This window comes from Limanda limanda, chromosome 5 (genome assembly GCF_963576545.1).
Source record: "Limanda limanda chromosome 5, fLimLim1.1, whole genome shotgun sequence".
Classification (NCBI taxonomy): domain Eukaryota; kingdom Metazoa; phylum Chordata; class Actinopteri; order Pleuronectiformes; family Pleuronectidae; genus Limanda; species Limanda limanda.
Window position 1 is genome coordinate 6,442,676 of NC_083640.1, and position 15,427 is coordinate 6,458,102.

Genomic DNA, 15,427 nt, shown 5'->3' on the forward strand with positions numbered 1-15,427 from the left:
TCCTCCTGCTGGGACAGTCTGGAGACTTGGTCTGATTTAACTCAGTCACTTTGCTGTCTTTATAACTCTCATGCAACTTTTGCTGCTGTTACAGTCAACTGGTCATGGACAGATATTGTCATGGACGTTCTGATGAAAACCTCCCTTTAAATTCTGTGATCAGCTATTTACAGGAGACTGCAGTGACACAGTGGTTGGAACTCACCTAACAAGAGCCATTCAATTAAAACGTTCTGCAAAAAGATTCATCATTTTAGCGGTCTGGTGAAAGACTATGTGATATGTGTTGTTTGTGTGGATATGATGTGCCTGGGATGGTGGTGGAGGTTTGCACATAAACAGATTTTCTATTATTTATTTATTATTTGTGTTTGCACATTGTTTATAATGGTGATATCATAAGAATGATTTGAAGATGGGAATGTTAAGGTTTGGTATCAGTTTTTTATGGTATTACGAATGTTTTTCTTTTGCCATCACTTTTAGATGATGTTTTATTTGTTCTTTGATTTTAAATGAAATTGTAATAATTTGATTCTAAGCTTTGATATTGTTTATTCTTGTTTTTACTTGTCCTCTTTGTGGAGCACTTTGTAACAGCTGTATTATTCACGTTACTATGATTGTTTTATTATTATTTTTTTATGTTTGTTGGGGGGCTGGGTTTGACAGGACATAGGGCACATGTCCACATGCCCCTCGTGGCATGGGCCCCAAAAGTCCCTTTAAACACTCCTGGATATCTGAATGTTTTTGGGTTTCTTTTGTTATAATAGATTAACTGACTCAGGAGCATGTTAGAAATTGAAGAGAAATTTGTTTTCATTATCTATTAATTGTTGTATGTATCAGTTTCATATACACATTTCATGTCTGTGAAAGCAGCTGGACTTGTCTTTTTATTTACTTCCTCCAATTATTTGTCTTAAAGGAATTAGACATTGCTGTGAGGAAAATTATATAGGGACAAATGTAATCTGTCTAGCCTCTTATTGCTTGCATGTAATGCACAATGGCAGCCACCCTTGCATTACTCAAGAGTTACTCCAGTTCCAGAGGAGAAAGAAGCACATTTACAGTTTGAGCGAATGATTCAGTGACAGCAGGAAGCAGCACTTATTTTTCCATACTTGTATTTCATGGATTAATATCATCTGCTCTCGAGGTCTGCGGTCAGTCACTATACTGTCCACAAGATTTACGGATCAAATTTAGTAAATTCCATTCAAAGCTGCTTAGTAAAACAAGAATGAAGGTTATAATCCCTCCTATAGGTTTATAAAGCCTCCGGTCATTCCATACATTCCCTGTTATTTACAGCTAAACACAGATGTTCACTAACATTAAATTCTAGTGTTTAACATGACCTTTGCTATGTTAGATAGGAATTCAGCCAATACGATAGGAATACTGACCACATATAGGAACATGAGCTATAACATATAACATCTGAATATGGTGATTATCATGATTATTGATTACATGGCTTGTAATAAGAGTAATTTACAACCATTTTGTGAATAGGATTCTACTTACAAATACTATCTGTTTCAGTGTGTCATCCTGTGATAGTTACTGTCTTCAAGAGAAGCTGCAAGACCTGCTTTTCTGAATATCAGAATATCAGTTGTGTGAAATCAGTGAAAAGGGACGAGTTGTAATGAACAGATTAATCCAGCAGATGGAGGTATCACAGTCAGTGCAAGATCAGTCACACATTTCTAGACGCCAGGTTTACTGCTGTCAGACAAAGTGAACCAAGCACTGACCAAATAGTCAGTGATTTATATATTTAGAGTTATGACTGTTCTGAGCTAAATTAGCCTTTATAAGATTTGCAATCTCACTGTGGTGGAAGCACAGAAGATGATGAGTGCATCAGTAACTCCTGCTGATAAACAGTTTTGTTTTGTTTTTTGTCTATGAAATATAAAAAAACTGTAAAATGCCTTTGATAATTTCCCACAGCTATACATGACAGCTTCAAATGTCTGACTAGTCTACAACCCAACTGTATTCAGCTCACTGCAATATGATATAAAATAAAACATTCAAATTTCTCTTCCCATATTCACATGTAGAAATATTTCAATAAACGAATCAATAAGTTGACCGATCAGTGAGTTTAACTACAATACCTAAACTTAAATTGATTGATTTGCCACAATGATTTGATGATGACCTTCATTTATGGCTAAATAAAAATACTGTTGTCATTCTTGCATTATATAAACATTTTTATCAACAAACCATGTCTATCAGTCTGCTACTGTACATTTGCTTTTTTTTTTTTTAAATCATGTTACACAGGTTTGCTTTTTACCTGCACTAAAAATTTGGAAACCTGTGGATTTTTCAAAGTAATTTGTCCTTTTGTTTGGCACAGTAAAACATACATATAGTTGTATAATTAATTACACATACATACATATATAATACGTAATAACAGAGTTCCATAGCCAAGAATGTGTACAACATTACGGGTGATTTTATCATTATTTATCAAAACATTATTTAGAATAAATGTCATTCCAGTCCTCTTTTATAATGTCAGGAGGTGCATCATAGAAGACATTTAAACTGATAATTGTACAATAAGTGAAATAAGGTAAAGCACAGCATGGCCTAACAACAGGAGATAAATAAAACAGGAGATTATGAGAATGTGTGAAATAAAAAGCATCACATGTGTCATGCTGCCAAATGCAATTCTGTCAAGACAAACTGCAGATATTAGATAGATAGATAGATAGATAGATAGATAGATAGATAGATAGATAGATAGATAGATAGATAGATAGATAGATAGATAGATAGATAGATAGATAGATAGATAGATAGATAGATAGATAGATAGATAGATAGATAGATAGATAGATAGATAGATAGATAGATAGATAGATAGATAGATAGATAGATTACTTTATTCATCCCCGAAGGGAAATTAAGTCGTCATAGAAGCCGGTATATTAGAATACAATACAATAGAATAAAATAAATAATATTGAGTCAGAAAGAATAAAAACAGAACACAAGATAAATAGGTAGATAAGGTGCAGTGGCAAGATGAGGGTAATGGTACTGATGATATGATGGTAAAGTTATTGTTACACAGTATATAAAAATAGTACAGTATATATAGTATATAATATAACATAATATATATTTATATATGATAGTAATTATACCAATATAATAGCAGTATTTAGATAAATTTGAATAGCTGACAAGTCCAAAAGGGGAAGATATATATTTTATCTCCTGGGGATCTAGTTTTTTGTTCGAGTTCATAAGCTTTGCCAGGATTTTTTGGTTCCGATGTTTTTTGTAATTTCCTAATAGGCAACCTTACACTGGAGCCTGTATTGGAAAAATTAACTTAGAATGGTTGAAACCTATTTTGTTGTTGATGAGTAACCTTATGCATCCCTGTCTAATGACTCTTTGACCTGAGCTGTTTTATGGTCTGAACTGTTAATGTCCATCAAAGGAAGGAGTGTATGTCTTCTTATCACCTTAGGAAACAAATGTGAATCAGCTGTTGTGCTTAGATTCCTCTCCTTCCACCCACAGCCCTCAGTCCTCCTATATAAGATCTGTGTTTTTGACTGTTCTGGATCTTCACTCTGAGTTCCTTGTGATTTCCCTGTGTTGATCCTTTCTGCAGAAAGCCCCTTATTAAATACACGTAGATAACTTTGTTGTTCCCAGCCTCTTCCTCTTCCTCTTCTCCAGATTTCCATCACAAGCCCTTATTTTGAAAAGCCCGAGCGGAAGCCATTTACGCGGTTAGCCTGATCTGCTGAGAAAATGCTGTTTTGAAAAGGAAACCAAGGTTGTTGAGGTGTGTGGTGACCACGGCAGGCTGAAGGTAGGTGCACCTCCTCCGTCCCGTCCTCTCGGTGCCCGTAGTGTCCGCGGCTCGTCCCCGGAGCCTCTCCCGGTCGGCAGCTGCTCGCTTTAGGGAGCGGAAACCACGATGCGACCCAAGTGTCCAGGCAAGACAACTGGTAAAGTGCAAAGCTAACTAGCTAGCTAGGAGGAAGCTAGCGAGGCTAGCGGTGCCGCTACCCGGTGCAGAGCAGCTGCTCGTCGGGGGGAAGCTGCTCGGTCTGCTCGGTGTGTTCCTCTGTGGAGGAGCAGCTTCACGGAACTGTGATTTAGATTAAAACACATAGTCACTGTTGTGTTGAGTGTTCCAAGTGCAGGGGCGAAGGTTCCCTGTGAATGGCCGCGGGGGGTGGGTGGGGGGGTATCATGGCCCCCTGTACCTTCACACCAACACAATGACACTTGTGCTTTTGATTGTCCTGCGTTTTAGCCCAATGACAGATATTTGAAGATCTTTATTACTGGCTTGCAGCTGTAGACTGTTGGTGAACTGGTTTTGATCAGATCATCTTTCATATACACATTATAAATACTATAGATACTATACATTCTCTTGACCACTTGATTTTTCCCCCTTGTACGTATGAAGGTCTTCTGCTCAACCTACGTTACCAGCTACCAGTAGATGTTAGCATGTGTTAAGGCAGGTGCATGCTTCTGCAACGGCGTCTGCGGCTTTTCACGCAGTTGTAACGCAGGACTCGTTCTCATTCATGGTTTTCCAAGCGTTGCGCGTGTTGCCATGCAATTCCCCGCCAGAACACTAGGCGGAGTAATTTTTCGTTAAAATTTTTCGGATCTCTTCTGCCAAGTGCTCTTCTATTTGGTCCATATTCATTCTTCTAAATCTTCTGTGGTTTCCGCCTGTATTATCTGGCATGAACCAGAAATGCGATTCCGGAAATGATGTAGTTAGCGTAGAAGGGATACGTAAGTACTTAAGGGGCCCGGAAGGGCTCTTGCGCTTCCGGGCCCGTGAAAACGCAGAAGCATGCGCCGGCCTTTAGCGACCACCAGCAGACGTTGGGGACGAAACTTCAGTTGTGCACCTCAGCTTCATTATGTGTTTTGACCTTTTGATCAACGATATAGTCTGAACCTGAGGTTACACTGAGGCTAAAGGTGAATCTGACTGGCCACTGGCTTGTATGGCAGCACTATGAAAGCCATGTGTCCCGCTCAGTAGATCAGTCATCATTACCTCTTTGCCTTTTTTAAATAAACACTGTCCCATTTTAGAACATAGGACAGGATGGAGAATATCCCTTGTATGTTCTACCCATAGACTGCTCTAATTAAAGCCTACCACCAGTTCCTTTAGCGGACGTTAGCTTGATATGCTGACAGTGTTGTCATTGTGAGCTTTTAGATTTCTTCTGATTCAAAGCGACAATTTAGTTAAATCGCTATAACCACTCATGAAGCTCTTGATAAAATTAAAACTTGCACTGACTATTCCACCTGTACTACAGAACATCATGCATGACAATTAGAACCTCACATGTTGTTATTAAAATATGGTCTTAGAGTGACCATGAAGAATATCAATCAATTGCTCCTGCTTTGGGTCAACAATGTTAAGTGATTTGTTGTGTTAACATGTGACATGCACGCAGGCTGCATCTGTTTATAGTTTACATAATGTTTTCTTCTAGCTGAGATTTGCAAGCTTCACGATCCAGTGTGAACATTGTAAAACAGCCGCAACATCTGCTGACCCTGCTGGCCTGCTCTCAAATTGCCATATATGACGCCACTTAAAAAGCCTTTATAGAAACCCTCCTGCTGACTGTGGTCATTCAAAGGAGCAAGAGAAACAACTACCATATATATATACACTAAGCCAAATAAGGACACAGTTATTTTGAGGGCAGGAGAGGAACATACATGTGTGAAAACAATGAATATGTAGATCTAGGCTGTTTATTTACGGGAAATGACCCAAGAGAAGAAAAACGCAATTCAAACAAGAGCTCAAAGACCAAAGTGTTAACAATATTGATGTATTTCTGTTTGTGACGAAATGCGTCATCTGTAAAAACCTTGATTACAAAACTTGTAATTCAATAGAGAATGAAGGTCAAATGCACAGCATGAATGGGGGTGTCTAGGTTTCCTGGATTCCAACATCCAACCGTATAAAACAAAAATATAAATAATATAAATAATTTTCTCATTTGTCAGTTTGACCTTTCCTATTAGGATTTTGTTCTTTAAGGTAATCTCATTTTAGTTGCTTGTTTTTTTCCACCAGGCAGAGGACAAATTTGTAACTGTACACTGTGTAAAATGATACAGCTTTGTTATTCCATGCTTCCTCCATCGCTGAGCTGACCTTAGCTGGGCTCATTCTCACAAGGGAACACTCTGCGCACACAGTCCCTTTCACTACTTCATGTCGCTGGTAATTTCATTTCAAGAGGGGCTTTCTGTCTCGTTGTACTCCGTAATCAGTGTTTGTGCCATTTTCAGAAAAAAGCAGTAGAGAATCATTTAAAGCAAGGTTCCGTAATTGGTTTTCAGAAACATTTTTTATCTTATTTGTTAATATCCTCTTCACAACCTCATGGCCATCTATGAACATATTTTTCTTGGGGTAACAAAGGGGCTGTAATTAGGGTTGCAAAATTCCGGGAATATTCAAAGTTGGAAACTTTCCATGGGAATATACGGGAATATACAGGAATTAACGGGAATAAACTGGAAATTTTGTGGATAATTTATACTAACTGTATTGACCTTGTAATATACAGACATAAATATAAACATTTTGTTTTGTCATAGGCTGATTTGAGCCCTGAGGAAACTCTGGGCACTTGACTATATGCTTCTGCATCGTTGTGTCATTCTTAACATAGGTCTTTGCACAGTATTTGCAAATGTACACAGCCTTTCCTTCTACATTGGATGAGGTGAAATGTCTCCACACATGAGATAGTGCACGTGGCATTGTTCTGTAGAATAAGATGAGAAAAGAGTTTGTAAAAAAACATTAATGCAATGCCAGAGATATAAATAGTTCCAAACAATTGGAATCGTCTGTGAAAACATTTTACAATTGATGGATAAATGAATGGAAATAGGCTAGATGAACAGATGAACAATCCTCAATCAGCATGCTAATATGTTTTCCCCAGTAATATTGAAACTTACCTGACTAGTCCTGCACACTACAGCAGGCCTCAGTAGCCCTGCTGTAGAGTGAAGGATGCTGGGAATTATCTGTGCATGTGATGGAAGAATGCACAGTGGAGGGTTGAAACTCAACGTGCAGCGTGTGCTGCATTCCATACATCTTTAAAATAGAGTTTTGAATGATGTTTTATTGCTCAGCGTTCAATTTGCGTAGTTTTTTGTTTTTTTCAAAATTCCCGAATAGTTTCCGGAAATTTACTGGAAACTTTCCGCCCCTTTGCAACCCTAGCTGTAATAGACATGGATTTATTACAATGATTGTCTGGATTACCTGTCTGTCACTGACCAACCTGCTACACGTGCTCTCACTGCACACGAGTCTTCAGTCGGAGAGACATACACGGCTGAAGCAGAGACGATTGCCGGAAGTTACCGACAGAGTCGCAGTAAAGTTGGCGTCTAGCAATTTATACAGCAGTGCGCGTTTAGCTGTGAGGAGAGGGGGTGATAGGATGGTGTGGGGTTTATCGATTGCATATTTTCAAACTCACTTTTCCAGGATTACCAACCCTAGCTTTAACTTGTATATATCCAGATTTTGTTTTGGGGTCTTTTTCTTCTTACAGTTATTTATAAAATTAAGTGTGATGGCAAAATGGGTTTTATTATTGCTAGTAAACAGCAAGTGCACGAACAAACCTCGTTTTGTTCTAATGTAGGAGAAGAGGCTAAGACTCCTGTTTCTTTACTAAGAGCAAGAAACTCCATCCGTGACCTACAGTTCTTCTGTGTTGTCCACCACAGTTTACTCTTGTTGTGTTGTCAAGAACTCAAGATTGAAAACCACTTATTAGTGACATCCTGTCGTAAAGGATACGTGTAAGTCAGCTGTCGGTCAGCTTTCGTCTCTGCGTTGTTTTACAGCACCGCTTTTACCAGAAGAGGCGAAGCAGCTCTTTGTTGCTTCTTGTTCTTTGAACTCAGTTTTCTGTGAAGGCACTTTTAAAAGCCTGACCTGTAACACAGCTGCAGAACTTTGAGTTTTGAGTGAGATGCAACTGACATTGAATGAAATGTAAATGCACTCAAGATGTAAAATACACTGCATAACAAAAGCAACTTCCAGGACGTTGTGGTCCCGTTGGATACTGTTAGGCGTGTTCGTTTATCCTTTAAGAGAAGATGAGCTGAACAAAGTATTTATTTAGGAGGCAATGAACAGGTTACAGCAAAGCAATGGGTCTCCAGTACACTAGTTGTATCAGAGCGCCACAAACATCTGACGCTTGTCCATTTTATAACAGTAGATCTTCGTTCCTCCCTCCTCTGAAGTGCGCAGGCGTAATCCATCCTCCTGGCTTTTGGAATACGGAAGTGACAAGGAGACACTCCCAATGACGCTCCTACTTTGATAGTTGCTCGGCAACCTGTTCACTTCATGAAAGGCCTTGACCCAGCAGACGCTATGAGTCCAAACTGTCGTCCAGCGAAGCAAAGAATATTATGTTTTTAGCTATATCAAAACAAACCTGACTGTGTAAACATTCACAACAAACTGAACCCAAACAATGTCACAAAATTAAGTCAACAAAGTCGCTCTGTCGGACCTCCAGAACTTATCAGACAGATGCTCGAAATCTATGTGAGTTTAATGAATCTGAGGGAATTACGCTTTAATATCCAAAAGTTAGACATGAGATCAGGTGAAACATTCATTCTTAATTTGTAGATTAAACCCTAGAAAGGAAAAGGTTAGTATTAAATCATTTGTACAAAGCATAATATCTAGCTAAAACTACTCATATCTTTATTGTTAAAGAATACAATACTGTCAGCACAGACTATAGTTAAAAATTTGAAATCCTAACAAGTCCCTTTGGATACTTGGGTTTTAACATGCGTCATGAGTTATCTGATGGATAATGTGTCCTTGTCCACATACGAGATTCAAACCCTCCACATTCGGCGTTGGAGTAGGCTGCGTATGACCATATACTGTGTTCAAGTACATGCGTCCTGAGCCACATTGAAGGACCACCTACTCAGCTGATGTCCTCTGACCTGCTACAGTTTCATAAACACCTGAAAATATTTGTTAATTTCTTAGTGTTTCCCACATTGATTTACTGTATTATAGTGACCTAATCTACTGTGACGTACTTAAAGCTGTCTCCCTCTGATTAACCAAGATTAATGTTAATGCCAGGAACGTGACCACAAGTTTATGAGTCATTCATAATTAACAGATTATTCTTTTACGTCTTTGATCTCTCTCTTTATTACTCCCTTATACATGTTTTATATTTCATTTACCTGACACTGTATTTCCTTAATTCACTGACAACTTCTCTTTTGTTCCTTCAGGTTGCGGCTGGTTGCAGGGCACCGTGGAAGCAGAAGAGCCGTGCCATTCCCCCCTTTTGTCCTCTCATGCCCCCCCTCCCCCCGTGTGTTCCCCCTGTGTGTAAGTGACCCCACACCCCCACCCGCCCCCCTAACCTGGTCCCTCCTGTTGTGCCGTCGCTCCAGCCGAAGCCCCCCTCTCACCCCATGCTTGGGACAAAGCCAGCTCACTGCCAGCCCAATGACTGCCTGGATCGTCCTGCCTGTCAGCCTGTCTGCCTTCTCCATCACAGGAATATGGATTGTGTGAGTCAGATTGTATTATATTGTGTTCCTGTGACACGTGGCGATTGTATTTACATGGTCAACAACTAAAAGGGAAGTTGCAAATGGGAATAAGTTGATGCAAAGTCCATTCAGGCTTTGTTTTTGTGCTGAATAGCCGTTTACATTAAAGGGACTCTTACCTTTGTTGCATTTTTACACTTTTTTTGGATAAGGTTAAATTGGTATTAATAAGGTAATGACACTCTAAAATGCAAGACAGACCCACCAGGAGTAAAAACAAACAATTATTTCACTCTCAGAATATTTAGTGAAAACTTCAACCAATAAAATTCTTCGGACCGAAGGACCTTATTGGCCGACAGACCTGTCTGTTTGCTGCATGGACATGCAGGTTTTCCGTCTGCTTCTTGTGGCGCATTCGGGCCCGCGTCATCAAGGCAATGTATATAACTTACCGGTGCTTCTGAATCCGAATCCATTGCTTTGGTAAACAAAAACTCACGTGCGTCCGCAGAGGCAGTAGGTTGTAAGTTTAAATAAAGTTTCTTCAAAAAAACACCGCGGATGGGAACGAGGGGGTGGGGCATTGGAGGAAGGCGGGATGATTTGAATGTGCTGTAATTCTCAAATGCAACAAAGGTAAGAGTCCCTTTAAGGCCAGTGTAATGTTGTCACCAAGACATTTGCCATTTCTTGCTTTAAATGTTGTGTTTGTTATCCTACAGATATGCCATGGCTGTGATGAATCACCACGTCTGTCCTGTGGAGAACTGGTAAGTCTTCGGTTGATCTAAATCTTTTTTTAGTCTCAGTCCAAAAGCTCAACGGGAAATAAATGCAACTCCTTGTCACCCTGCTGCAGGCATTACAATGTGACGTGCACAGAGGAGCTGCCCCGACCAGGCCTCCCCAAGACATGCTGCACCATCCAGGACATCCCACTCATCAGGTCTCCTGCTCCTCCTCCTCCTCCTCCTCCCATCATGTCTGGGTCTCTGCAGAATACAAAAGCACATTTTGTGTCGGCAAAGGCCCAGAGGCAGGATTTAGTTCTTGTTAAGTTGTGGCTCTGTGACGGTCATTAACCGACGCTTTGCATAAAATACAATTGTTTGATTTGCAAATAAGCCTCTAACCACAGGCAAGTACAAAAGCTGTCTTGTAGAAAGGAATCATGTGACTTGTAGGCCTATTAGCAGTGAACATGAAGTAAAGTCTTTTTCAGTTTGACATCTACACATGAGAGCAAAGTGATCTACTTACTGTAGAAGTGTAGTTCACATATCTTTAATCATAATCACTTTATTTAGTCCCGTATATTTTGACTGTAAATGTCTGCACAGCACAGTGATTATATGTACGTCTCTTCCCTCTGATACTGAGAGTTGTTGTGTCTTCATGTCCGACAGTAAATGTGGCTCCTTCCCTCCTGAGAGCTGCCTCTTCAGTCTGATTGGCAACGTCGGAGCTTTCATGGGTGAGTGCTCATTCTAACACACACACACACACACATAAACACACACAAAATATTGTGTGTTCCAGAGTACATCCTTTTGTGAAATGTACCCTTTTGCTTTCTGGCTTAGAGTTAGATGAGCATATTGATACCACTCCATTCATATTATGTCTATACATTAAACAGGAACCCTCCCTCCCTTTAAAAAAATATTCTAAAAACCACCCAAAACTTTTTTTTAAAACTAATCTGCAAAGGAGGAATTTCAAGGTTAAACACTTTTAACTTATATTAGGGTAAAGGGGTTAGGGTTAGCTTTCGCTTTCCACAGATATTGGGTACTGTGGTGTTAAAACGTATTGTTACATGCTAATTATTTAATTAATTCGAATGTACCCGTTTTACCCTTTAGTGAAAACAAGGCTCTTTAATACAGACACACTTACTGAGGTTACGGTCGGGGTGAGAAGTGTTTATTGTCTGTCTCCTCTGTCCGCTCTCTGTGTTATATCTGTCCTCTACGGTGCCCACAGACGTCAGCCACTAACCTCCAAGAGATGTGGAGTGGCTTGAAATAGCCCGTGCTCTCTGATCAATAATGAATGCGGCTTTCCTTCCACTTCCCCCCTGTGTCCTCTCCCCTGCACATGCCCTGTGTGGCCTTCCTCCATTACTCCTCTGCCTATCTTGTTTTATCACCATCAGCTCTGCCCCAATTCCCCCCCCCTCTGTCCCTAATTCTGCTGCTGTTTCGACCGTCGCTTCTTTATTCATGTCAACTTCTTCTCATATACACTGTATTTACATTTGTTGTCTCATTTTTTATTTCTGTCATTCCTCTGTTTTTTCTCTCACTAGTGTTACAACTATCCTTTAGTTCTGATCTGTGACTTCTATATGATTTAAGGGAAATGAGAGCGAAAAACCAAGCTAGGTAGTCCAACATCAGCAGAATGAGTGCAGTTGCATGACCCTCCACCATCCACTTATAGGTAAACCTATAACTAAACGAGAGCATCGTATTTACGCAAGCATAAGTCAAGTATAAACAGAAAGAAGCGATTCATTTTCCAACGATTGACAGATTCATATCATTGTAAAGATCTGATTGTATGAGCGTGACCGTGTCTTTTCTCCTGTGCCGTGCAGTGGTGATGGTGTGCCTTCTGCGCTACGCCCAGGTGATCGAGCACAGCCACAGATGTTGGGTCAACACCAGCGCGATGGTGTCTGGCTGCACCAACGCTGTGGGTCTGGTCATGGTGGGCAACTTCCAGGTGAATATCAGCAGCGATGACATGAACTCAGTCGATGCTTAAACCATTTGCACCCCCCCTTTGTTTTGACCTTAGATGAGTGCAAACAATCACTCCAAAGTCTCTGTGTTTCTGATAGGTTGATCATGCCAAATCTCTACACTATGTGGGAGCGGGTGTGGCCTTTCCAGCCGGGCTGCTGTTTGTGTGTCTGCAGTGTGTGCTCACCTACCGTGTAGCTGTCACTGCCCTCGACTACTGGATGGCTCATTTCCGGGTGGCGCTGGCACTGGGAGCCATGGTCTCACTCGTCCTCAGTATCCTTTATACGTTAGTGGGACAACCCCCCTCAAATGGCTGGTGTATATTTATGTCAAATCTAAGCTCATGTTTTGATAGGTGGTCATGACTCTTTGTTGTTTTTGTTTAAAATTCTTGGTTTATTATAACTACACCACATAACAACCTTACACTTTTCACAGTGAACGTTTTTGATATTTTAAGAGAAACTAAGATGGAACTTTCCACCACTAATAACCGTCTGCCTCTGAGGTCGCACATTTCATTCTCAAACACATCTGTTGTGAGGGATTCATAAGGAAATATTTACTGTTGCTGTTCCACTTGCTTGTCTGTCAGTCATCTGAGTGAGACGTATTAGATAGAACTTCATTTATCCACACATCGGGGAAATTCACTTGTTTCCAAAATGGGAGAATGCTTATTGAGGTTGGACGTGTAACTGCTCCCTCTTTTGTGTTGGGCTCTGTTCCCCTCAACAGCTGCACCTCTGTCCTGAGACCAGTGACCTCACAGTCCAGGCGGCTGGTGTCATGCTGATAAACCTTGGAGACCTCTTGTTTTCTCTCCTGCAGCCATGAGTCACTTGTGGACAGATCACCATGTTTGTCTCTCAACTTGGAGACAGGACAGCATGGCCATGCTGCTGACATGTGTCAGGTCTCACTTTCACCATTTTATTCTTGTGGAAATCTTAGTTTTTATCCCTTCTTGTGGCACTTACTCTCGGCAGTAGTTGTCATGACTACGACTGTGTGCCTCTCAATCACTTTTAACTGAGAATCTCTGAAGTTGTGTGTCTTGGTGTCTTTCCATTATTGTCCCACATGGAAAAAGGGCTTGTTTTGCTCATGCATGAACCAGAATTGTTTGTTCTCCTCAACCTGTTCTTCCTCAGGCGGCATCTTCTTCATCCACGAGAGCTTCATCCTGCAGCACGCTGCGGCCATCTGCGAGTGGGTCTTCACAGTAGACATCCTGGTCTTTTACGGAACCTTCACCTACGAGTTTGGCACGGTCACCAGCGAGACCCTGATGGTGGGCCTGGAGCGGAGTCACCACGGCTCCGGTGTTATGATGGGCCCCAGGGCCCGGGGCTCAACACTAAGCGGGGCGACTAAGGGCCTCAAGTCCCCGGGGGGGAGCAGCACATCCACACATCTCAACTGTACCCCGGAGAGCATCGCCATGTTGTAGCTCTGCATCACTGCCGGAGGATGAGAAATGTCCCTGCAGAGGTGCTTCATGGGCTCACACAGACCGACCAGAGAGAGAGTAAGGTCTGACATCTTAAAGCATTGAACCAACACCAGGTTGACCCAACTGTAAAACTATACTGATGTTTCATTTCCACCACCATTGGTGCAAGCCCCTGCACTACCATGTGCTGTAACATTTTCTGTAGCGATGTTTTAGGAGGGCTGAATGTGTGGAGCCAGTGTGAATGCTGGAACCATGAATGTTTCTAAAATGGCTGTGGATTTTCGCAGTTTTTTATTGGAATAGGTTTTGTTTTTCTTTAAATAACTGTGTCACTGGTGTCATGGTGGAAAATGTAAATTACTGAAACCCACAAGGTTTTTTTCTCCTCCCCACAGACACCCCTTCAAATGCTTCTGCGTGGCCCACCTGTTCTGGCCTTTAGCTTATCTCTGCACGGCACACTTTTTTGAATGAGAGAATAACAATTTTGCGTTTGCGTAGTTAGTAGAAAACACTGAATGTTTGAGATGTGGGTAGTTAACAGTTATGTATGTTTTACAGGCTGTAAGCATATGGCCTTTTTTTAAATCAATCAAGCAGAAATTATCTGTCAAATGATTTGGCAAAAAAATCATTGATTTCACCCGACAATTTGATTTGAATGCAACTTTTCATGGTATTTTAAAATCATTCTACATAATATATGTATGTGTATCTTTAGACATTGTCATTCCTGAGGTCATAATCCATTTCACTGACATATGCAAAAAACAACGACGGAGTAGGGCCACTTAAAGGGGAAAAAAATCTGAGACTTTGAGAATGTAAACATAACATTACGAGACTAAAGTCATAATTTTATGAGATAAAAAGGTTTATTTGGAGCTGGAGTTCCAAAATCAAGAAATTATGAAGATCCTTAGAATAATAATAATGTGACCAACGATAGACACATACAGTCGACCACTACCAAACAATCCCTCCTCCACACAAAAGGCTGCTTCCTCCAAGTCTGTGTGGCTCTTTAGACATATGTTGCACATCTTTTTGTCCTGGTACTTGTGATAATGTAATATTATAACTTTATTCTTATAAAATTACGACTTTTTTCTTGTAATACCAAACATTATTCACAGAAACTCAAACCCTTTTTGTGGTAATATTACGACTTATTAGACAAAATCTCAGATCAATTTTTCCCATTTCAGTGGCAATGATACTCTGTTGTAGTTGTCATGACTACGACTGTGTGCGTCTCAATCACTTTTAACTGAGAATCTCTGAAGTTGTGTGTCTTGGTGTCTTTCCATTATTGTCCCACAGATTGCATGACCTGATGACTTGCTTGTTACATTAACTTCCTGCTACCTTGTATTTCTCACACTGTCATGTCCGGTGCAATAATCGCCATCAGTCATGTGATAGTTACCACTCAGCTGGAGTGAATAATGCCTTTTCAGTATATGTTGGAGTTGAACACAGGGCTCTTTTTGTTTAAAAAAAAAAAAAAAAAAGATAGTGTGACACCAAGACATTTGAAGTGACCTGCAGCTTA

The 15,427-nt window shown here is 40.5% G+C and overlaps 1 protein-coding gene across 1 annotated transcript; it reads left to right on the forward strand.

Moving 5' to 3' along the window:
• Positions 1-9,524: 9,524 nt before the first annotated feature.
• tmem150aa (transmembrane protein 150Aa) lies at positions 9,525-14,932 on the forward strand. Its single transcript, XM_061070938.1, has 7 exons — positions 9,525-9,675; positions 10,383-10,430; positions 10,520-10,606; positions 11,067-11,134; positions 12,263-12,390; positions 12,509-12,686; positions 13,568-14,932. Exons 1-7 carry the CDS (start codon positions 9,611-9,613, stop codon positions 13,864-13,866), a joined length of 873 nt encoding a protein of 290 aa, XP_060926921.1. The 5' UTR covers positions 9,525-9,610; the 3' UTR covers positions 13,867-14,932.
• Positions 14,933-15,427: the final 495 nt, after the last annotated feature.